This window comes from Ranitomeya variabilis, chromosome 7, assembly GCF_051348905.1.
Source record: "Ranitomeya variabilis isolate aRanVar5 chromosome 7, aRanVar5.hap1, whole genome shotgun sequence".
NCBI lineage: Eukaryota > Metazoa > Chordata > Amphibia > Anura > Dendrobatidae > Ranitomeya > Ranitomeya variabilis.
The window spans coordinates 19,481,951-19,506,462 of record NC_135238.1 but is presented as its reverse complement, the minus strand read 5'-3'; the positions used below and the strand labels follow the sequence as shown (position 1 = coordinate 19,506,462).

Genomic DNA, 24,512 nt, shown 5'->3' with positions numbered 1-24,512 from the left:
ATGAGTCATTTAGCCTCTATCATCTCAGTCTGTGCGGAGAGCAGCAGTCAAATACAGTAGAGACTGGATGGCTAGAGTAGCAGAGCAGAGTTTCTTGGCTACAGCAGTGGTATGGTATTAGGGGGACGAAAAGTGCGTTCGCTCAAATTTTATTGGGGCGTAGAATTTTAGGCATCACTGCCTTTTCTTTTTTATGGGATGATTTCCACCCATTCCTTTACAGGACTCAGCATTTGAGATGAGCTTGTCATTGGCTGCTGCGCTCTGCATGGAGGGCGACCAAGACGACAAAGCTCACTTCATCACACTGAGAGCCTATGCAGAGTGCAGCAGCCAATGTCAAACTCATCTCATCTGCTGAACTAGTAACACCTAGTACGCAAAAAATGTGAGCAACCACCTCTTTGGCCTCCGAATGCTACGTCACTGCTCTGTCTGACAAACTCTTCTCTGCTACTCTAAAAACCCGATCTCTGATACTTCTAACAATCTCAGCTCTGCTGTATTTGAAAAATTCCAACTCTGTCGATCCGCTACATCGAGTGATCTCAACTCTGCTGTGTATGACAAACTCAGCTCTGCTACATCTCTACAGTAAATCTATAAACCAGTCGTTTGTCCTCTGGTCTATAGAGACTGGTATTACAGGGCCAATTAAATTGTCATTGTGCTGCTCTGCGCTCGCTGGTTAGCATGTTCACATTTTCGCCGGCTGTCGTCATGCGGCACGACCGGGCTAAATATATTCCATTTCTGAAAAAAAAAGCGTAGGACAAAGGGAGCCGGGACTCCTGGCAGCCGCCTCGACAGTTCACATCACAGCGTGTTTTTTGGCAGCTGCTTTCAAGAAGGATTGAAAGTTCACGCAGACAGCGGTAATCATGGCGAATAAAACACGGAAATATTGTTATTGTGCTGCACGAGGCCGCCGACCTGAGATACCGCGCTACGGCGTGCAGTGCTACCATGTATCACTGCGTATAGTGATCATGTCATCCTTCCGGGATTAAAGGGGAAATCCACTTAAAATGATCTTCATAGACACAGGTGATCTGAGACAATCGCATCTGCAAAAAGCATAAGCCCCTTTGGCATGACCCAGAGGTTTCTACCTTTTAAAAATTCTTATCAATGAATCTTAGCTTTGAAATCTCAGTACGGCACCAAAGGGTCTAATTATTTTTATAGAACCCCATTCATTCTGAAAATCAGACCCTTTGGCACTACTTAGAGGGTTTTTTTTACTGGAAAACTGACATCAAATTCTAAGCAAAGGGACATTCAGATCAATTTGTCTTAACTTTCTAGTAAAAAAAAAGAAGAAAAGAAATGCCGAGCAGTGCTAAAGGGTAAGAAAAAAAAAATTTGAAATTAGTGATGGTCTTAGATCAAAAACTTCCTCAGTATTATCTTTCACATGTGTCTATGGAGACATCAAACCCTTTGGCACTGCTCAGAGATTTCTTTTACTGGAAATATTACCTAAAATGATTAGAGAAAAGGCCTTTAGATAAAAAAAACTAAAAGTCTGAAATCTCTAAGCAGTGCCAAAGGGTCTGATCTATCTTCACAGCTCTATCATTTTGGAAATTAGCAGTGGTGAAAAATCAATCGCTTCTACAGTGTCATTGTCACACTCTAGGGACATCAGACCCTTTGATACTGCTCAGAGATTTCTTTTACTGGTGAATGAAGTGATCTTCACGTGTGTATCAGACTTTTTGGAACTTTTCAGCGATTTCCTTTTACTGGAAATATGACATAAAATTATAAGCCAATCAACTAATCTTAAATTAAAATTTCTCCGAGCAGTGCCAAAGGGTTTCGATCGCTCTACAATCTCCTTAATTCTTTAAATTAGTGGCAGTTCCAGATCATACATATTCTGAGATAAAGGTGACTTCAGATTTATCAATGTTATCTCAGAAATCCCTAAGCTTGTACCAAAGGGTCTAAACTCTCTAAAAAGTCCTAAGAGCTGGTAAAAATACCAATGTCGTCTTCAAAGTCTAAAAAGAGATCAGACCATTCTGCACTGCTCTTAGGTTTCTCTTACCAAAAATCTGACATTATATTTTAAGCAAAGGAGTCTTCATGCTTGATTCTGTGTGGTGCCAAAGGTTCTGAACTGTACGGAGTTCTAGACGCAAGTGTGAATATGATTTCCATAATTATAGATCTCTGTTGAAAAATCAGACCTTTTGGCACTACTTAGAGTTTTCTGGGCTAAGAGCCATTGCTCTAAATGACACATTGCTCAGAGTGTTGTGTTGATCTTTGAGTAACAGAAATCTCTGAGCGGTGCCAAAGGATCTGATCACTTTCCTTTTGGAAATGAGTATAAGATCCAAATCATACACTTTATCCCTGCCATCTTCTTACTTGTATATAGGACTTTATAAAGAGATCATGCCCTTTGGCACGGCACAGATATCTCTACTTATAATTAATTCAGCACAATACTGTATATTCTAAAATAAGTTTTTTTTTAATTATTGAAAGGCTCCCTAATTTAACATTTTATGTCAGATTTCCAGTAAGAAAAATTTCTGCGTAGTGCCAAATGGTTTAATATTTCTATACATGACATATGTAAAGTGTGTGACCTGGGACCACCATAAATTTCCATTATTACAGGGCTCTATGAAGGGATCAAACACTTTGTCACTGCTCAGAGATTCCTCTTGCTAAAGCAGAATATTCTAAGTAAAATTCCATTCCAACCAATGGCTCTTGGCGCAGAAATCTCTAAGCAGTGCCAAAGGGTCAGATCATTCTGAAACCTCAGCAATGTAATTTTGTGAGTGGTTAAGGCAGGACAGCACCTAATCTTTTGGTTTATGGGTGCAGGCCCCTATGATGTATACAGCTCTGAGGTTTATACTATGAATGTGGCACCTCGTGGGCGGGGAGGATTTTCTATGGTCTTGTAGATATATAGAATGATTATCCAGTCTGTGTCTCTACTCCAGGATTGTGGCGATCCCCATATCCAGGATGAGTCACTAATAATGTCACCTCGAGCCGGCGGCAGTGCAAGGAAACACTGTATTACTACAAGAGTCTCTCTAGCAAGAAAGTCGATCAGAAAGTGGAACTGGCGGAAACGTAACGAGCACCGGTGAAAAACAGACAATTCTATAAAGTGTAGGAAAAATCAATGTAGGATGAACAGTCAACTAGGCAAGAAAGGAAAGAACAAAAAAAAGCTGAGAAAAGGAACGAAGAAAGGAAAGAAAGTGAAAGGAAGGGGAACAGGAAGGAAGAGGAAATAAACTAGAAATTAGGGAAGGGGAAAAGGAAGGAAGGAAAAAGAACAGGGTGGGAGGAGAAAGAATCAAGAAAGGAAGGAAACGAAAAAGAAAGGAAAGTTAAAGGAACAGAAAATTAAAGAATGGAAAAGGAAGGAAGGAATCAAGAAAGGGAGGAATGAGGACAGGAAGGAAACAAGGAAGGAATGGGAAAGAAACAAGGAAGTAGGGAAGGATAAAGAAACAAAAAAGGAAAGAAGGGAAAAATAGGAAAGGAAAGAAAAAGAAAGGAATGGTAAAGGAGCAGAAAAATAAAGAATGGAAAAGAAAGGAAGGAATGAAAGAAGGAAGAAAGGAAGGGAGGGAAAAGAAGCAAAATAGGAAGCAAGGGGAAAGAAACAAAAAATAAAGGAGAAAGAAGCAAGAATGGAGAGCTAGGGAAAGGAACAAAAAAGGAAGTGGAAGAAAACAAGAAAGGAAAGAAGAAGAGGAAAGGAATGAAAAAGGAAGGAAGGGTACAGGAACAGTGAAATAAAATGTGGGAAAGAAAAAGGTAAGAACAGAGAGAAAGCATGGAAGAGAAAAAGGAAGGAAGGGGGAAGAAATGGTAAAAAAGGAAGGGGAAAGGATGTAATAAAATGAAAGAAGTGGGAAGCAAGGGAAAATAATGAAAGAAAGGGAAAAAATGGAAACAAGGAATGGAAAAGGGGAAAAAAGGAGGAAGAAAGAGAGAGTAGATGGAAGGAAGAGAAAGGGAGAAAAGGAAGGAAGAAAAGAGTGGAAGCAAAAGAATCAATGAATGGTCACATATTTTTGGAGTCTCGGATCACTAGGGAATGTATATGACACCTTACTGGTTACTTAGCTGTTACTACAAGGAAGTTAAAAGGCGCCTCAACTTCTATGTCCAAATCTTGTGTGCCGTGGCCCCATTCTCATTCATGTTCGCCGACCACCACCAGCAGAGAGGAGCCGCACACAGGCCCGACATGCAATCTGCTCCTAATTGTCATCTGCCTGCGGTGTTATGGGTGCACTGGGCCGTGCTGGTGTATCCGTCTCATAGGAAATAACACAACTTGGTCTTCTAGAAGTAAATTGAATCAATGGTAATATGGATTTGTCTTTCTCTTCCGCCCCAGGCATTTGATGGCTTCATCTTCGCTTTCTTTGCGGTGGAAATGGTCATTAAGATGATAGCATTGGGCATCTTTGGGCAGAAGTGCTACCTGGGAGACACGTGGAACAGACTGGATTTTTTTATCGTCATGGCTGGGTGAGTAGTAAATGATGTCTGGAGGGATATCAGCTCCTCTACTGCTGTGATGTAGATATCGCCTAGGTATTGGGAAAGGGGTCTAAAAGTAACCACACTCATTGGGTATCTCATTAACCGGATGATTATAGCAGTGGTATGAGACTACAAAAAATGACTGCTTTTTTTCAGAAGCAGCAACATTCCTCTTCATGTGTGCGATATTATAGCTCCTCTCCATTCACATAACTGAGACCAAGGTGCAATATCAGACAAGTCCATAGACAAAAATAGCTGTTTCTATAAGAAAGCAGCTATACTTTCTCATACAACCAAATTAAGGAGTTAGACCTGCTGAGGAAATCAATAAAAAGTCCACACACTTGAAAAATGCTGGTGTTGCTTTAATTCTATGTACAGGAATATAACTACTATAATACTGCCCCTATGTACAAGAATATAACTACTATAATACTGCCCTATGTACAAGAATATAACTACTATAATACTGCCCTATGTACAAGAATATAACTACTATAATACTGCCCCTATGTACAAGAATATAACTACTATAATACTGCCCCCTATGTACAAGAATATAACTACTATAATACTGCCCCTATGTACAAGAATATAACTACTATAATACTGCTCCTGTGTACAAGAATATAACTACTATAATACTGCCCCTATGTACAAGAATATAACTACTATAATACTGCTCCTATGTACAAGAATATACCTACTATAATACTGTCCCTATGTACAAGAATATAACTACTATAATACTGCCCCTCTGTACAAGAATATAACTACTATAATACTGCCCCTATGTACAAGAATATAACTACTATAATACTGCTCCTATGTACAAGAATATAACTACTATAATACTGTCCCTATGTACAAGAATATAACTACTATAATACTGCCCCTATGTACAAGAATATAACTACTATAATACTGCCCCTATGTACAAGAATATAACTACTATAATACTGCTCCTATGTACAAGAATATAACTACTATAATACTGTCCCTATGTACAAGAATATAACTACTATAATACTGCCCTTATGTACAAGAATATAACTACTATAATACTGCCCCTATGTACAAGAATATAACTACTATAATACTGCTCCTGTGTACAAGAATATAACTACTATAATACTGCCCTTATGTACAAGAATATAACTACTATAATATTGCTCCTATGTACAAGAATATAACTACTATAATACTGCTCCTATGTACAAGAATATAACTACTATAATACTGTCCCTATGTACAAGAATATAACTACTATAATACTGCCCCTATGTACAAGAATATAACTACTATAATACTGCCCCTATGTACAAGAATATAACTACTATAATACTGCTCCTATGTACAAGAATATAACTACTATAATACTGCCCCTATGTACAAGAATATAACTACTATAATACTGCCCCTATGTACAAGAATATAACTACTATAATACTGCCCCTATGTACAAGAATATAACTACTATAATACTGCCCCCTATGTACATGAATATAACTACTATAATACTGCTCCCTATGTGAACCCTATATGAACAACACAGATCCATTATATCATTTTCTGGTTGTGATTTGTGATTGCTGCATTGTGTTTTAGAAGTTGGACTGCTGGAGACTTCGAGTTGTAAGATCCACTTCTCTATGTTCACTATATAGTGTAGAGTGTTGCAGCAGCAATATTGGCTGCATTACCCTGTGATATTTAGCCAGGTCTGATGTCTGGCATCGGCGCCCTCTGCGGTCACGCATACGTTACAGCCAATGAAAGGTCTAGTAGAGTGCACTAATTTGTGGTCTTAGGCATTTGTATGTGATACGGCCCCGCAGCCGCTTAGTCACCGTCCTGTAAAGTCTGTTGTGTTTTTCTGTCTTCTTAATTCCGACTGTAAATTCCAGAGAACATTCTGATTGCCATAAGAGGACACGATGTCTGTGCCAGTGAGAAAGGCAGAGAGAGTAGTGAACTGACTGGGGGAGTTGTTTATTACCGAGCTGCCATTCGGTTATGTAAAAATACCACACACAGTGAGAGAAAAAAAAAAAGATTGAAAAAATAGAAGACAAGAACACGTAAATATGCAATAAAAAACAATTCACAAAAAATAATATAGAAAAGTAAAAAATATGCAAAAATGCACATAAAACACATAAAAATATGACTTTTGTATACAAGTGAAAAACAAAAAAGCATAAAAATGTGCAAGAATAGACATACTGATACACAACGTAAAAAGAAATATAAAAAATGCATATAATAAAGACAAAAATATACACAAAAATGTACAACATATAAAGACGTATGGAAAGGTACAAAAAAATGTATATGCATGTAGAAGAAGTATATAAAAACAACATACACAATAGACAAACACAAGCTATAAAATGTGAAAAAACTCCCCCCAAAAATCTACAAAAATGCACACAAGATGCATGATTATAACATATATATACCGTATATACTCGAGTATAAGCCGAGATTTTCAGCCCATTTTTTGGGGCTGAAAGTCCCCCTCTCAGCTTATACTCGAGTCATACCCAGGGGTCGGCAGGGGAGGGGGAGCGGGGGCTGTCTAATTATACTCACCTGCTCCTGGCACGGTCCCTGCAGGTCCCTGGCTCCCCGGCGCCCCAGCTTCTTCCTGTACTGAGCGGTCACATGGTACCGCTCATTACAGTAATGAATATGCGGCTCTACCTTCCATAGGGGTGGTGCCGCATATACATTACTGTAATGAGCGGTAACGGTGACCGCTCAGTACAGGAAGAAGCTGGGGAACCAGGGCCTGCACAGCGCCAGGAGTAGGTGAGTATAACGGGGAGGGGAGCACAGCGCAGCACGATATTCACCTTTCCTCGTCCTGGGCGCCGCTCCATCTTCAGCGTCTTCTGCAGTGACGCTCAGGTCAGAGGGCACGATGACGTGGTTAGTGCGCGCCCTCTGCCTGAACGTCAGTGCAGAAGATGCTGAAGATGGAGCGGCGCCGGAACGACGTCAGGTGAATATTGAAAGTGCCGGGGGCCTGAGCGACGGAGAGGCGAGTATGTGATTTTTTTTTTTTTATCGCAGCAACAGCAAATGGGGCAAGTGTCTGTATGGAGCATCTTATGGGGCCATAACGTTTGTGCAGCACTATATGGGGCAAGTGTCTGTATGGGGCCATAATCAGCGTTTGTGCAGCACTATATGGGGCAAGTGTCTGTATGGAGCATCTTATGGGGTCATAATCAACTTTTGTGCAGCATTATATGGGGCAAATGTCTGTATGGAATATCTTATGGGGCCATAACGTTTGTGCAGCACTATATGGAGCAAATATCTTTATGGAGCATCTTATGGGGCCATAATCAAGGTTTGTGCAGCATTATATGGGGCAAATGTGTCTATGGAGCATCTTATGGGGCCATTATTAACCTTTATGCAGGATTATATGGGGCATATTAATAATAATCTTTATTTTTATATAGCGCTAACATATTACGCAGCGCTTTACAGTTTGCACACATTATCATCGCTGTCCCCGATGGGGCTCACAATCTAAATTCCCTATCAGTATGTCTTTGGAATGTGGGAGGAAACCGGAGAACCCGGAGGAAACCCACGCAAACATACATGGAGAGAACATACAAACTCTTTGCAGATGTTGTCCAAGGTGGGATTAGAACCCAGGACTCCAGCGCTGCAAGGCTGCTGTGCTAACCACGGCACCACCGTGCTGCCCACGGTGCATATTTTAATATGGAGCATCTTATGGGGCCATCATAAACTTTACGGAGCATTATATGGGGCTCCTGATTCAATATGGATATTCAAAATCACTTAACCTACTGATGTCTCAATTCATTTTACTTTTATTGGTATCTATTTTTACTTTTGACATTTACCGGTAGCTGCTGCATTTCCCACCCTAGGCTTATACTCGAGTCATTAAGTTTTCCCAGTCTTTTGTGGCAAAATTAGGGGGGTCGGCTTATACTCGGGTCGGCTTATACTCGAGTATATACGGTATATATATACTGCAAATAATAAAGACACAAATATGCATCAAAATGTACAAAATATAAAGGAATACGGAAGACAGAAGAAGAACATATATATAAACATAAAAACAACATACACGACAGAAAAAAACACTAACTATAAAATGTGCAAAAACTCCCCAAAACATATAAAAATACAGATAAGATACACAATTATAATATACATACACAAAAATGTACAAAAATATATGGAAAGGTACATACAAAATGTATATAAAATGTATATACATGCACAAAAAAATGTATTAAAAAATACAAAATACAGTGAAAAATTTTAAAATGTGCAAAATTTCTGAAATAATATCCAAAAGATGCACCCAAAATTCACAAGAATAATTAAGATACACATAAAATACACAATTGAAACAAAAGAATTGCACAAGAAAATGCAAAAAAAGTAGGGACACAAAAATACTTAATACACCACAAAATGTGCATAAGTATGAAGACATGTTCAAACGTACACACGGTGCAATGCACAAAAATACACAAAAAGGCAGTAAGATTTACAAAAATACACATGAAATGCACAAAAACTACCATTTACAAAAAAAAACAGCAAAAATAAATCAAAACTCCCCCAAAGTCTACAATTTGCTACAATCGACGGTTTCATCTGTGCTCTCGGGTGAGCGGCCTCCATGACAGGTGCAGATGATCTAAATATTTTCTGCATTTACTGAAGCGTTGCCCGTGGAGGCGTTGTGTGCCCGCTCTTCACCATCCATCCTGTACTTAAACAGAGAAGCAAGTTACTAATTACTAAGCGGGCGAGGAGCTGGTCCAGTGCAGTGTGGGGTAATTGCAGATCTTAACAGCTTGAACGTCAACATAATAAGTGGCTTGTTTTCTGCAGTAAGTGGACTTGGAAATAATGCAGCTATTACTCTGATAAGCCGCCAACACCAGAGTGATGAATGCGCCGCTTTTCTTTGGCCTATTCACTTGGCTTTCATGAGTTGATTATAATGAACATAGAGGTGTTGGGAAAAAGGCTGCAAATGAGGTGATACCGGACATCTAGCTACACGCTGGGCCGCCATTGGTTCATCTTGTAATCCTGTTTGGTTCAATTCTACCTGGAAATTGTTCTGTTTTATGCCGTTTCCTCCTACCTAACAATGGACAGGTCACTGCGTTCCCACAAGGTTCCTGCTGTTATCTTCACCCTCATCTCATTGGATACTCTGTTATTTTCCCACCCACTTAGAATCCTAGAATGTTAGAGTTGGAAGGGACCTCCAGGGTCATCGTGTCCAACCCCCTGCTAACCATCTCAGACAGATGTCTGTCCAGCCTCTGTTTGAAGACTTCCATTGATGGAGAACTCACCACCTCTCGTGGCAGCCTGTTCCACTCATTAATCACCCTCACTGTCAAAAAGTTTTTTCTCATATCTAATGTGTATCTTCTCCCTTTCAGTTTCATTCCATTGCTTCTCGTGTTTCCATGTGCAAATGAAATGAATGAGGATTCCCCTACACTGTGAAAGCCCTTCAGATATTTGTAGACAGCTTTTAAGTCTCCTCTTAGCCTTCTTTTTTTGCAAGCTAAACATTCCCAGAACCGTTCCTTGCAGTCCACTCACCATCATCCTGGTAGCTACTCTCTGTACTTGCTCCAGTTTTTCAATAGCTTTCTTAAAATTTGGTGCCCAGAAGTGGACACAGTATTCCAGTTCAGGTCTGACCAAGGAGGAGTAGAGGGGGATAATTACTTCACTTGATCTAGACTCTATGCTTCTCTCAATACATCCTAGAACTGTTTGCCTTTTTTGCTGTTGCATCAGACTGTTGACTCATGTGCAGTCTGTGATCTATTATACCCAAGTCTTTTTCACACGTTCTGTTGCTTAGTTCTATTCCTCACAGTCTATAGATGTAATTTTCATTTTTCTTGCCCAGATATAGAATCTTACATGTCTCCCTGTTAAATACCATTCTATTAATCTCTGCCCATTGTTCGAGCTTATCTACATCCTTCTGAATCATTTCTCAGTCTTCTCTAGTGTTAGCTATCCCTCCAGCGTTGCATCGTCTGCAAATTTGATTAGTTTACCTTCAGTTCCCTTTATTGTTAAAAATGTTGAACAGCACTAGTGCCAGGACAGAGCCTTGTGGTACCCCACTTGAAAAACTTTTCCAATTGGATGTGCAACCATTTATCACCACTTTTTGAGTATGATAAATGAGCCAGTTATGAATCCACGTAACAGTAGCCTTGTCATTTGTTCAATAAGGATAGTATGAGATGCTTTATCAAATGCTTTGCTGAAGTCGAGATATATTATACAGTATCTACTGCATTTCCCTGATTCACCCAGTCAGTGATTCCATCATAGAAGGAAATTAGATTAATCTGGCATGCCTTGTTTGCCACAAACCCATGCTGGCTTTGGTTAATTACTGTATTCTTAGCCAAGTACTTACATACATGCTGTTTAATAATTTGCTCAAATATCTTTCCTGGTATAGAAGTAAGGCTCACTGGCCTGTAATTTCCTGGCTCCGTCTTCTTTCCTGTTTTGAAGATAGGGAAAACATTTGTCCTTCTCCAGTCTTCTGAGGGTTCTCCTGTTCTCCAGGATTTTAAAAAGATTCTGGCTAGTGGTTCAGCAATTTCCTCTGTTAACGCTTTCAGTACCCTAGGATGTAATTCATCTGGACCTGGTTATTTGCATTAATTTTAATTAGCTTACAGTGTGATCTATTCCCACCTACTTATAGCTCATCTCCTGCTGCTCTTATCAGTTCCTTGATCTGATTGGTTACATTTGTAATCTATTCCCTCCTGCTCCACAGCTCCTCTCTTCCAACTGTCATCATTCACTTGTCCTACTTCGCAGCTCCTCTCCTGCAGCTGTTAGTCCCTTGACCTAATTGGCTACAGTGTGTTCTATCCCCACCTACTTCAAAGCTCCTGTATTGCAGCTGTCTTCACTCCTTTGACCTGATTGGTTACAGTGTGTTCTATCCCCACCTACTTCAAAGCTCCTGTATTGCAGCTGTCATCTCTCCTTTGACCTGATTGGTTACAGTGTGTTCTATCCCCACCTACTTCACAGCTCCTGTATGGCAGCTGTCTTCACTCCTTTGACCTGATTGGTTAGTATGTTCTGTCCCCACCTACTTCGCTGCTCCTCTATTGCAGCTGTCTTCACTCCTGTGACCTGATTGGTTACAGTGTGTTCTATCCCCACCTGCTTCACAGCTCCTCTATTGCAGTTGTCTTCACTCCTTTGACCTGATTGGTTAGTATGTTCTGTCCCCTCCTACTTCACAGCTCCTCTCTTGCAGCGGTCTTCACTCCTTTGACCTCATTAGTTACAAATACACTTCCCCTTGATAAAGCGGTAATACCAAAAGCGAAACGCGCGTCGGGGTTTCCTCGTTCCATCTTGGTTCCAGCCCGGTGTGCTACATTGCCTTCTATCCCAGCGGTAAGCGTTGCTTAATATGTGTGCATTATTAGAGACTTTGTATTATCTTACTGGACTTATAAGCACGGTGGCGGCTTGCGGCTTTTTTCTTTACCAGCCAGCTGATTTTATCAGACTGGCTTACACCTTTGGCATTGCACACCGGTGGTTACCTGTTTCCCGAATCATCCGTATGCACCTCTATTTATTTGTTTTGTACTCTTCTTGATATTATTTTTGATTGTTTTGTATATTTAATAAAATGTATATATTATTATACCTGTTACACTCCTTTTTCTCCTCATTTATGTGTTCTATCCCCACCTACTTCACAGCTCCTCTATTGCAGCTGTCTTCACTCCTTTGACCTGATTGGTTACAGTGTGTTCTATTCCCGCCTACTTCACAGCTCCTCTATTGCAGGTGTTATCACTCCTTTGACCTGATTGGTTACAGTGTGTTCTATTCCCGCCTACTTCACAGCTCCTCTATTGCAGCTGTTATCACTCCTTTGACCTGATTGGTTACAGTATGTTCTGTCCCCTCCTACTTCACAGCTCCTCTCCTGCAGCTGTTAGTCCCTTGACCTGATTGGTTACAGTGTGTTCTATCCCCACCTGCTTCACAGCTCCTCTATTGCAGCTGTCTTCACTCCTTTGACCTGATTGGTTACAATGTATTCTATTCCCGCCTACTTCACAGCTCCTCTATTGCAGCTGTTATCACTCCTTTGACCTGATTGGTTACAGTATGTTCTGTCCCTAAACACTTCATAACTTTGCCTGTCGCTGCCATTATGAATTTGATCCCTGGGCTCAGAATCCAATAGGGGCCACTTTGACTTAGAGCTTAGAGATGAGGGGCTTTTCATGCTCTCCATGGCCTTGTTACTTTGTCATTGTGAATTCCTCGGTTAAACTTGATGGACGTGTCTTTTTCTAACTAAATCAAATATGTAACTAAGTGGGATTCCCCGCTAAGTTTACCTATTTTAGTACAACCCCAGTCTACAAATTTTGTTGAGGGGTCGGTGCAGTGTAGAAGACACAATTACCCCTGCTAGTTGAGCATTAATACATGACAGTTTCCCTTTAAGTATATTCCGTACGGCCTGTACACCGTATGGTATCTTGACAAGTAGTTCACTGCTTGAAACAAAGTTTTTTTTAAGTCTTCTGAGAAATCTTCTTCCCGTATCAACAGAAATGAGGACAAACGGATACCAAGAGAAAAAAAAATCACATCCCCACAAGAGCAAGGAGAATGGCAATCAGTGGTGACAGCGAACGACGAGCCGCCGAAGCAGAAAATAACCACAATAGCTTGATTGCTGCAATGTATGGAACAAGGCTCGGAAAATCAATACAATGCCCATTCAGATATATATTGGGAAATAATACCGCTCATTGTGTGCGCACCACCCGAGCGCCAATCACTGTGATTATCACTAATTGTTCTGGCAACATCATATTCCATAGCGAAGTACAACTATTATCTAATGACTGCAATACTGAATACAGAAATCATGAGATCCAAATAATGATATCCAGAGGGCACTGTAATGGGCACGGTTATGGATGCCATGTGTTCTGTTCTATTATAGGAGATCTGTGGCTGGCTCCATCATGGGGGCAGTGTGTCTGGCAATGTCATGGGGGCCCAATGGCTGGCTCTATCATGGGGTCACCGAAACTGACTAATGGGGGCATTGTGGCTGGCACAGTTATAAAGGCACAGTAACTAGCTCTATTATGGCAACACTCGCCTTTTTGACATTGTGGTTTGCAATACTCTGGGGGTGCTGGGGTTCTCAATGTGATGGGGCATTGTGGCTGTCACTGTTATAAAGTTTGCTATGAGGCAGTGTGGCATTCACTGTTATGGGGGCACCGTGGCTAGCTCTATAATGCGGCACAGTGCAGTCACTGATATGGAAGCACTCAGTGTATTGTAATGGAGATACTTTCTTGGCACTACTATATCGACTCTATGGCTGTCACTACTTTGTGGACACTAGCTGACACTACTATGTGGACACTGGCTGGCACTACTATACAGACACTGTGGCTGGCTTTACTATGTGGAGTCTGTGGCAGACACTACTGCTGTAGGTGGACACTCATTGGCACTACTATACAGACTCAAGCTGACACTACTATGTGGACACTAGCTGGCACTACTATACAGACTGTGGCTGGCATTACTATGTGGACACTCATTGGCATTAGTATACAGAAACTAGCTGACACTACTATGTAGACTCTGTGGCTGGCATTACTATGTGGAGTCTGTGGTAGACACTACTATGTGGACACTAGCGGGCACTACTATACAGACACTGTGGCTGGCACTATTATGTGGACTCTGAGGCAGACATTACTATGTGGACACTAGCGGGCACTACTATGTGGACACTAGCGGGCACTACTATACAGACACTGTGGCTGGCACTATTGTGTGGACTCTGAGGTAGACACTACTATATGGATACTAGATAGCACTACTATGTGGACACTAGCTGGCACTACTATACAGACACTCTGACTGGCACTACTATGTGGACTCTGAGGCAGACACTACTATGTGGATACTAGCTAGCACTATGTGGACACTGGCTGGCACTACTATACAGACACTGTGACTGGCACTACTATGTGGACTCTGAGGCAGACACTACTATATGGATACTAGCTAGCACTACTATGTGGACACTAGCTGGCACTACTATACAGACACTGTGGCTGGCACTACTATGTGGACTCTGAGGCAGACACTACTATGTAGATATTAGCTACTGTAGCACTACTATGTGGACACTGGCTGGGACTACTATACAGACACTGCGCCTGGCCCTACTATGTGGACTCCGAGGCAGACACTACTATGTGGATACTAGATAGCACTACTATGTGGACACTGGCTAGCACTACTATACAGACACTGCGCCTGGCACTACTATGTGGACTCCGAGGCAGACACTACTATGTGGATACTAGATAGCACTACTATGTGGACACTAGCTGGCACTACTATACAAACACTGGCTTTCTATTATGGAGGCGCTGTATCTGTCTCTGTTACGAGAGCTCTATTGCTGTCACTGTTATGGGGAACCACTCTTGCTCTGTTATGACTGATATAACTTTAGTTGACGTTCGCCATATGTGATATTAATAAGCTCTATGGCATCTGTCATCATGATTTGTGAAGAGGGTTAATTATGGGGGTGCCAACACCTCATGTATGACCTCTTCGATATATAGGGTTCACCGTGCTCTCTCCGTTGACCTGCACTCTCTTTCTCCTAGGATGATGGAATACTCTCTGGACGGACACAACGTCAGCCTGTCTGCCATCCGTACTGTCCGAGTTTTAAGGCCACTAAGAGCCATTAATAGAGTCCCAAGTAAGTACAAGGTCACTTATCGCAGTCTACAAGCGTCAGAGGTTGTTACTGGATAGGAGGATTACTGCAGAATTCAGATTTATTCAAAGCGAATTTCCACCTTTTCACCTTTTTCTGATACTGAGCTCCAAGTCCTCTGCATAGACAGAAAGTTTAAAGATAAATTTCTAGCTGTATGCAGTCACCACAAGGGGGAGCTCAGGAGCTGACTGCAGACTGAATATACATTCCAGCCAATAATAAACCTGTATGCGGCGCGCTCCATGTTTTAAAATAGCATTTAAAGGTGGACAGTCACTTTAGGGTCTACCGATTTATGAAAAGGAACAAAAATATACTCATTTATGGTAATTGTTATGCAATTTGTATTTCTTACACATATACTCAGCTCTAGAATAATCACGGTAGAGGGTTTGTCCTCTTCTTAGAACGGTTTCCCAACAATAAGCATGTCACAGAGTGTCTAATTTCTAAGCGGTGTTGGAAGCCAGCAGCAAGTGTTCTGTTTGACTGCAGTGCCCCCGCAGGTGAACGAAGGTATTACACATTTTGTTTACTGAAATCATACATAATAGATTTTGCAGCTCCTTTTAAAATATAGGGTTTTTTTAGAATGATTAATATGAATTTCCTTTATGGCAGAGTTAATCAATGCCATTAGAAAAGTGATTAACATCTCCACCTCCCCTTCCCAAACTAATTAAAGGAACAGACCTGTAGGAGGATGGAAATCTGTGGAGGACGGTACCTAAAAAATGTCCAGATGTGCAAGGCATCTGTAAATATATGGGAAGGAAATAGACTGTAAATTCAAAGCAGATTCTGCCATTATATTACGTGCTATAGTCGCTGGCTAACAATATAATAAGAGTGTAGTCACAACAGCGCCTCCTACAGGTGGGAAAGAGTCAATATCTGTAAAAACAACTGATACATAATGTATTAACACCTCCTATGTCAGATGTGTGGAGCTAGCTCAGGGACTGAGGACCTAAAAGATAATGGCGGAATGTTTTTTTTTTCACAATTTCACTTTTTTTTTTTTTTCCCTTTTTTCTGTACATTATATGGTAAAATGAATGGTTACCATTCAAACGGGCAAAAAAACAAGCCCTCATACAGCTTTGTCAGTGGAAAATAAAAAAAAAAGGTTATGGTTCTTGGAAGAAGGGGAGAAAAAAATATTAAAGAATTGCAATACCACACATCACCTGTAGACGGTGTGGCGCTGTTTTGGGAGAAATCATCCATGTTCTAGTAATAAATGAAATAATAAAGACCTGTAATAGTACTGTCCCTTTAAATGGACCCAATATGATACATGACTTGTGCTATAAAAGTGTGTTTCTCTCTTTGGAGGACCCGACAAGTGTATATGTCCAGCGGTGTCCATGTAATACTTAGTCTCACCTGTGGTGGAGCTGCAGGAAAATGAAACACTTGCTACCGCAGCTGATCGCTGGGATTTTCAATGATCAGCTATTTTTTTTTATGAGAATTGAAACCCCAGTAGACCAATCTACCATTATTTTATTATTTTTTTTTTATTATTCTGTACATAGACAAACTGTGTCTGTTATATTAATCGTATCAGGCCATTAATGGAACATATCGTGGCCGGTCGCATTTGTGGGGGCGTACGGATTTAGAACAGCTTACACTGTTTATTTTGTGTTTGGTTTATTAAGGACGCTGCTATTTATTTTCATTTATTTTCCTGCTTTTTCTGTTTGGTCGTCATGGTGCTCGATCCGGGCTAAAAAAAAATATTGGGTTTTCACAAGTTATAAGTCTGTATGGAAAATTCCTTTATTCTGTTCATCCTGATCCTCCTGGTTCAGAGCAATTCGAAAGCAAGAGCAAAAGGCGTTGAAAGGGTAAATCTATATTAAAGGGTCATTCCGACCATAGGCATCCATAGGATATGTAACAATATGTTGGTTAGATTGGGGGACCCCAGTATCACAAGAATGGGGGTCCTACTACCCCCCATCCGACACTGCAAAATCCCCTCCGTTTGGGACGTGGCTTGACATGTGTTGCAATAAATCTGTTTGTGTTTGTCTCTCTGCAGGTATGAGAATACTGGTGACCCTGCTGTTAGATACTCTGCCTATGTTAGGCAACGTCCTCCTCTTGTGTTTCTTTGTGTTTTTCATCTTCGGGATTGTCGGCGTCCAGCTCTGGGCGGGTTTACTCCGAAACCGGTGTTTCATTGACCAAGATATTGCAATGTAAGTGAAGTTACCTTTATTTTCACGGCATTGGTCGCACGTTCTTAAAACTTGCATTTTGGGGGTTTATTAATTATGGTCTGATCCTGGAAAAGATGGGTGACAGCTTATATGGCCGCCATTACTGCTCACCCAACTCCGGTAGGACAAATCTGCCTGAGTCTGCTGTCATAAATCCCGTACTATTTTGTAAGTAAGAATATGTTCAATTCTGGAATTGAGCAAAGCTGGGTGACGACCTGTCTGAGAAGTAAGGGCGGCCATTGTGGTTGTCACCGAGATTTTGGAGTAAAAGAGTAAAAAGAAGGATGTATGAACATGGAGGCAGGTGTTTATCTATATCAAGTGGGGTCGGGTCCTTATGTATATTAAGTGGGGTCAGGTCTTTATACAAAGTGGGTGTGGGTTTATGTAAAAAGCGGGGGGCAGGCTTTTATCTATAGAAAGTGGCTGTGGCTGTTATCTATGCAAAGCGGGGGCGGGTCTTTAAAAAAGTGGGGGCGGGTCTTTATCTAAAAGTGGGGGCGGGTGTTTATACAAAGTGGGGGCGGGTCTTATCTATACAAAGCAGGGCGAGTCTTTATACAAAGCTGGGATGGGTCTTTATATATGCAAAGTAGGGGCGGGTCTTTATCTATGCAAAGCGGGTGGCAGGTCTTTATAAAAAACTGGGGTGGGTCTTTGTCTATACAAAGCTGAGGTGGCTCTTTGTCTATACAAAGCAGGGGGGTCTTTGTCTATACAAAGCAGGGGGGTCTTTGTCTATACAAAGCAGGGGGGTCTTTGTCTATAAAAAGCGGGGGTGAGTCTTTGTCTATACAAAGCGGGGGGTCTTTATTTATACAAAGAGGGGGGTCTTTGTCTATACAAAGCAGGGGTGGGTCTTTGTCTATATAAAGCGGGGGCGGGACATTGACTCTACAAAGCGGGGGTCTTTGTCTATACAAAGCAGGGGTGGGTCTTTGTCTATACAAAGCGGGGGCGGGTCTTTGTCTCTACAAAGCGGGGGCGGGTCTTTGTCTCTACAAAGCGGGGGCGGGTCTTTGTCTCTACAAAGCGGGGGCGGGTCTTTGTCTCTACAAAGCGGGGGCGGGTCTTTGTCCATACAAAGCGGGGGTGGGTCTTTGTCTCTGTTCTCCTTTCAGTCAAACTGCATATGGGCAGAACAGAGAGGCAGGCTTTTAGTTAAAGGTAGACGCATAAGTTCTAGCACCTATAGTGCTGGAAGAATGCTGATGAAGAGGAATCACCTTACCAAAAAAGGGTGAATGACAAGTTACAGAGCATGAGAATCAGGATAAAATAGACCCGGTATGTACACCCAAATCACTTTTACCTTGTTGTGGGGGACGATTTATGAGGTTTTATGAGAAAGGACATGTACACTCACCGGCCACTTTATTAGGTACACCTGTCCAACTTCTTGTTAACACTTAATTTCTAATCAGCCAATCACATGGCGGCAACTCAGTGCATTTAGGCATGTAGACATGGTCAAGACAATCTCCTGCAGTTCAAACCGAGCATCAGTATGGGGAAGAAAGGTGATTTGAGTGCCTTTGAACGTGGCATGGTTGTTGGTGCCAGAAGGGCTGGTCTGAGTATTTCAGAAACTGCTGATCTACTGGGATTTTCACGCACAACCATCTCTAGGGTTTACAGAGAATGGTCCGAAAAAGAAAAAAAATCCAGTGAGCGGCAGTTCTGTGGGCGGAAATGCCTTGTTGATGCCAGAGGTCAGAGGAGAATGGGCAGACTGGTTCGAGCTGATAGAAAGGCAACAGTGACTCAAATCGCCACCCGTTACAACCAAGGTAGGCCTAAGAGCATCTCTGAACGCACAGTGCGTCGAACTTTGAGGCAGATGGGCTACAGCAGCAGAAGACCACACCGGGTACCACTCCTTTCAGCTAAGAACAGGAAACTGAGGCTACAATTTGTACAAGCTCATCGAAATTGGACAGTAGAAGATTGGAAAAACGTTGCTTGGTCTGATGAGTCTCGATTTCTGCTGCGACATTCGGATGGTAGGGTCAGAATTTGGCGTAAACAACATGAAAGCATGGATCCATCCTGCCTTGTATGGAGCATCTTTGGGATGTGCAGCCGACAAATCTGCGGCAACTGTGTGATGCCATCATGTCAATATGGACCAAAATCTCTGAGGAATGCTTCCAGCACCTTGTTGAATCTATGCCACGAAGAATTGAGGCAGTTCTGAAGGCAAAAGGGGGTCCAACCCGTTACTAGCATGGTGTACCTAATAAAGTGGCCGGTGAGTGTATATTTAGAAGGTTTGTAAGAAATGGGGAGGACTACGTGAGACTCCATGCTCTGTGGTTGGCTTGTGGAGGATGATGTAGATTGGGGGAGCTCTGTGACACCTACATACACAGCAACTGAAGAAAAATCAGAGTCCCATTGTCACCTATGATGTCTGGTGTTGGGATCACCCTTTTATGCAGGCGGCTTTGACGGCATTGTCCCACCAACAACATTAATCACCTCTATCATCGGTGCAGGTCATAGGGCAGGACTTCTAGGACCCCTACTGAGTACAATAACAGGGGTCCTGAGCCCTCCTCCATGCTCATGTGACGGAGGTTACACATTCGCACTCCCGCCGGGGGTGGAGTGGTGGTCACACATGAGCACTAGCAGATACGCCCTTACTGATCGTACAGTCATCATCTGTCCTGCGGATAGGTGATAACATTGTGGGCTATCCTCTACTATAGCAAGGTGGACTTTTACCTGTCTAATCCTTTATCTCCCCGAGAAGGGTCTTTAAGGGTGACCGATGGCTATGGGAAGCCTAATAAAACCTCAGAATCCATGCCGATAGTCATGTGTGTACCCCTATAGGCTTCTGTAGAGGGATAAGCCTCCCGAAGGCAGAATCCTTCCACAAATGTCATTGACGTTAGGCTTTTTGGCCGGCGCTTATGATTGTATATAACTAGCCGACTTTCACCTCCCATCATAAAAAGTAAAGGAAGTGTCTGCTTGAGATTATTCCTTACCATTAATCCACTTACACCAGTGCCATGGAGAAGTTAATCCATCCTCGACGAGGAGGAGGAGGACTCCCAGAAGAGGCCATTAAGGAGATTATGTGTCGCCTCTGTATGAGCGTTATCAACCTTAGTACCTCCTGGCCCCTTCATGTGTCTCAATGGGACAATCACAGATAAGGAGAAGACAGTAGGGTAAGAGCGGGCCTAAAGGTCAGAAATAAGAGGTGCTGTCATACCCTATATGGCTGCTCTACAAAAACGCAAAGTGGACATGTAAGGACTTGGAGGGCCGGAGTGGGTGCTAAGAGCCAGACATATCAAGTGTCATTGATACGGCTTTACTATGATCTCATTCCCAGCAGATCGGGGTCCTGAAAAATCAGAGAATGTTCTGCTTCAGCTCCAGAGCTTCGCTCTGACATTCTGCACTATCCCCGTGTTATCGGTTCAGTCTACACCAGGGTGGATAATAGGCCAACAAATACACATTGACCAGAGACCGTGGCCAACCTCTTAAAATGGGAAATTAATCCTGCCATACTACTGAAAAATAGTAATGTACCCGCATAATACAGGAAACTGGGTCATAATAGTATAATCCACATCCCTATAATACTGCCATACAAGGATACATAATCGTACAATACACTTTCATATAGTCCTGCCATACAGAGCTACATAATACACACAGAAACTGCAAAATACCATCGTGCAGTACTCTAAAAAAGTGGCATAAAATGTCTACATAATAGAATAATACACTTCCCTAGAACACTGTCCTATAGTCATTACATACTATTTTACAATTCCCTATACTACTGCCATATAGTGACTACATAGTATAATAAACACTTCTCTATAATATTGCCATATTGTGACTACATAATATAATAATAGACTTCCCTATAATACTGCCATATAGTGACTACATAATAGAATAAACACTTCCCTATAATACTGCCATATAGTGGCTACATAATAGAATAATAGCCTTCCCTATAATGCTGCCATATAGTGACTGCATAAAATAACAGACTTCCCTATAATACTGCCATATAGTGACTACATAATAGAATAAACACTTCCCTATAATGCTGCCATATAGTGACTACATAATAGAATAATAGCCTTCCCTATAATGCTGCCATATAGTGACTGCATAAAATAACAGACTTCCCTATAATACTGCCATATAGTGACTATATAATACAATAAACACTTCCCTATAATACTGCCATATAGTGACTACATAAAATAACAGACTTCCCTATAATACTGCCATATAGTGACTATATAATACAATAAACACTTCCCTATAATACTGCCATATAGTGACTATATAATACAATAAACACTTCTCTATAATACTGCCATATAGTGACTACATAAAATAACAGACTTCCCTATAATACTGCCATATAGTAACTACATAGTATAATAAACACTTCCTTAGAATACTGTCATATAGTGACTAATTACTATCATACACTTCTATTATAATGCGTCTACACTGGGCCTACATAGTACTATCATACAACTACCCTATGATACTGCGATACACTGACTAAGTACTGCCATACACTTCCATTATAATTTTGCTATAAACTGACTATATAAAACTATTAAACATTTCCCTGTATAATACTGCCATATAGTGGCTACATAATTGTTTAGTAAGCCTTTTAACATTGCCAGACAGTGTCTATAATATAAAGACATCTGGTGTCTACTGTATTTTATTGTGTCTGGCATCATATAATAGTGAGTACATTATGTTGTCATACTCTTCCTTTATAATACCGCCATACAGCAGCTACTTCATAGTATAATACACTTCTCTTATATTACCGCCAGTTCAGTGACTACATAATACTATGAAACATTTCCATTATAATAAGGCTGTATAGTGGCTGCATAAAACCATAATGCACTTCCCTTATAATACCACCATACACTGACTACATACCGTAATTGAATAATAAACTTCCTTTAAATACTGCCATAGAGTGTCTACAAAATACGTCATACAATGTCCTCATCATAGTGTCACTCCTACACAATACTGCCATGCAGTCACTTATAATACCGCCATACGTTGCTGTATTACTAGTTAGTGTCCTCAAAAGGACAAACTCATTGCCGTGCCCCTTAGGCTACTTTCACACTAGCGTCATGCACTGCACGTCGCTATGCGTCGTTTTGTAGAAAAAACACATCCTGCAAAAGTGCTTGCAGGATGCGTTTTTTCTCCATTGACTTGCATTAGCGACGCATTGCCACACGTCGCAACCGTCGTGCGACGGTTGCGTCGTGTTGCGTCGGACCGTCGCCACCAAAAAACGTTGCTTGTAATGTTTTTTGGTGCGTCGTTCCCGTCTTTTCCGACCGCGCATGCGCGGCCGGAACTCCACCCCCGCCTCCCCGCACATCACAATGGGGCAGCGGATGCGTTGAAAAACAGCATCCGCTGCCCCCGTTGTGCGGCGCATTCACTGCTAGTGTCAGTACGTCGCAACGACGCAATTCGTCGTGCGTCGTCCGACGCTAGTGTGAAAGTAGCCTTAGTTGGGACCTTTCAGTGTCTCACTGCAGATATGCAAAATGCTGCCCCCTGCTGTCAGAGTAGTGTCTCTGCCTAAAGTGAAATGTCCCCCTATGGCCTCTGTTTAGTGCCTGAGGCACAATCCCCCCATGCCCCTTCCTTACAAGCCTCCATTACTAACCACCTTGATACCAGTGGGACAGAATTGCCCTTTCACGTCTTTATATGCAAACTGTGAGGGTCCGTTTATCTGCCGGGGTTATCACTTGCCCTTCTCATCTAAACAAAAAGACTTTGCCTCGTGCAGATTGTCAGGCTGCTTGTCAGAGAAGCCCTTGGACAGTCTCCTACTAAAGAAGTTATTTAAATTCCACTTTCCCTCTCAGGATCAAAAACATTTTGGAAAGGTCACAGAGATGAGTTAAGTTGTGCTATTTAAATGCAGATATAGAGAGCGAGAGTGTAATGGGAGTACTGGGCATCAGATACAGACACCCGCACATCACTCACAGAGAAAGTCAGCTGGCGCAAGGCTAAGCGCATTGGACAATGGAGGAAGAATGCAGAAAGTTTCTGTACAAATCAAAAGTTCTATTCGGTCCTAAAGGAATGCTACATTGTAAATACTGTAGTGCAGCGGTAGCACTCTGTGCAGTGATGAGGCAGTGACCCAGCAAAGTTCAAAGCAAAACATCTCTTTAATGTTCAACTAAAAAAAACACAGCACACGATATCCACCGGATCGCAGCCGGGAAACATATCCTCTGGATTACAGTCACTAAACACGCCAGTCCACCTCTGACCTGTTCCCGTGGGTGACTGCATTGCCATGTAAAATGTATTTTTACTCACAGCAATACACAGTACACAATATCCTCCAGATCGCAGCCGGGAACCATATCCTCCAGTTTACAGTCACTAAACACGTCAGTCCATCTCTGACCAGTTACCGTGGGCGACTGCACCGTTGTGCACGCTGTGGATGCCAGGCGTCTCAGCTCCTCCAGCTGCTTGGCTCCGCTTGCCTGTGTTGCCTCTCACAGGAGCTCTGCAGAGCCGAATGCTCTGCCCTCTAGCATACACCAGACTGACACTGACTCTGACCCTGACACACCCAAACCCTATACTGCAGGGTTTTTAACTTGAATCTGTGGCCTTCAACCAGATTGAAACCCCGGCCCGGAGTGAAACGGACTACACAACTACCATCCAGCAGTCTGTTTCAAAACACAAAAGCCCATCAGGTTCTCCCTAAATCTGCCTGGGACAACCAAAATGTCCAAGACCTATACTCACTTTAG

At 41.9% G+C, this 24,512-nt stretch overlaps 1 protein-coding gene across 5 annotated transcripts in view; it reads left to right on the top strand.

The window, feature by feature from the left end:
• Nucleotides 1-24,512, top strand: part of CACNA1H (calcium voltage-gated channel subunit alpha1 H) — a 417,575-nt gene that overhangs the window by 250,070 nt on the left and 142,993 nt on the right. For all 5 annotated transcript variants that reach the window (XM_077274375.1, XM_077274377.1, XM_077274373.1 and 2 more), the window contains exons 4-6: nucleotides 4,394-4,527; nucleotides 15,321-15,418; nucleotides 17,493-17,652. In XM_077274375.1, the coding sequence (XP_077130490.1) occupies nucleotides 4,394-4,527; nucleotides 15,321-15,418; nucleotides 17,493-17,652 (392 nt within the window). The remainder of the gene's footprint in view (nucleotides 1-4,393; nucleotides 4,528-15,320; nucleotides 15,419-17,492; nucleotides 17,653-24,512) is intronic.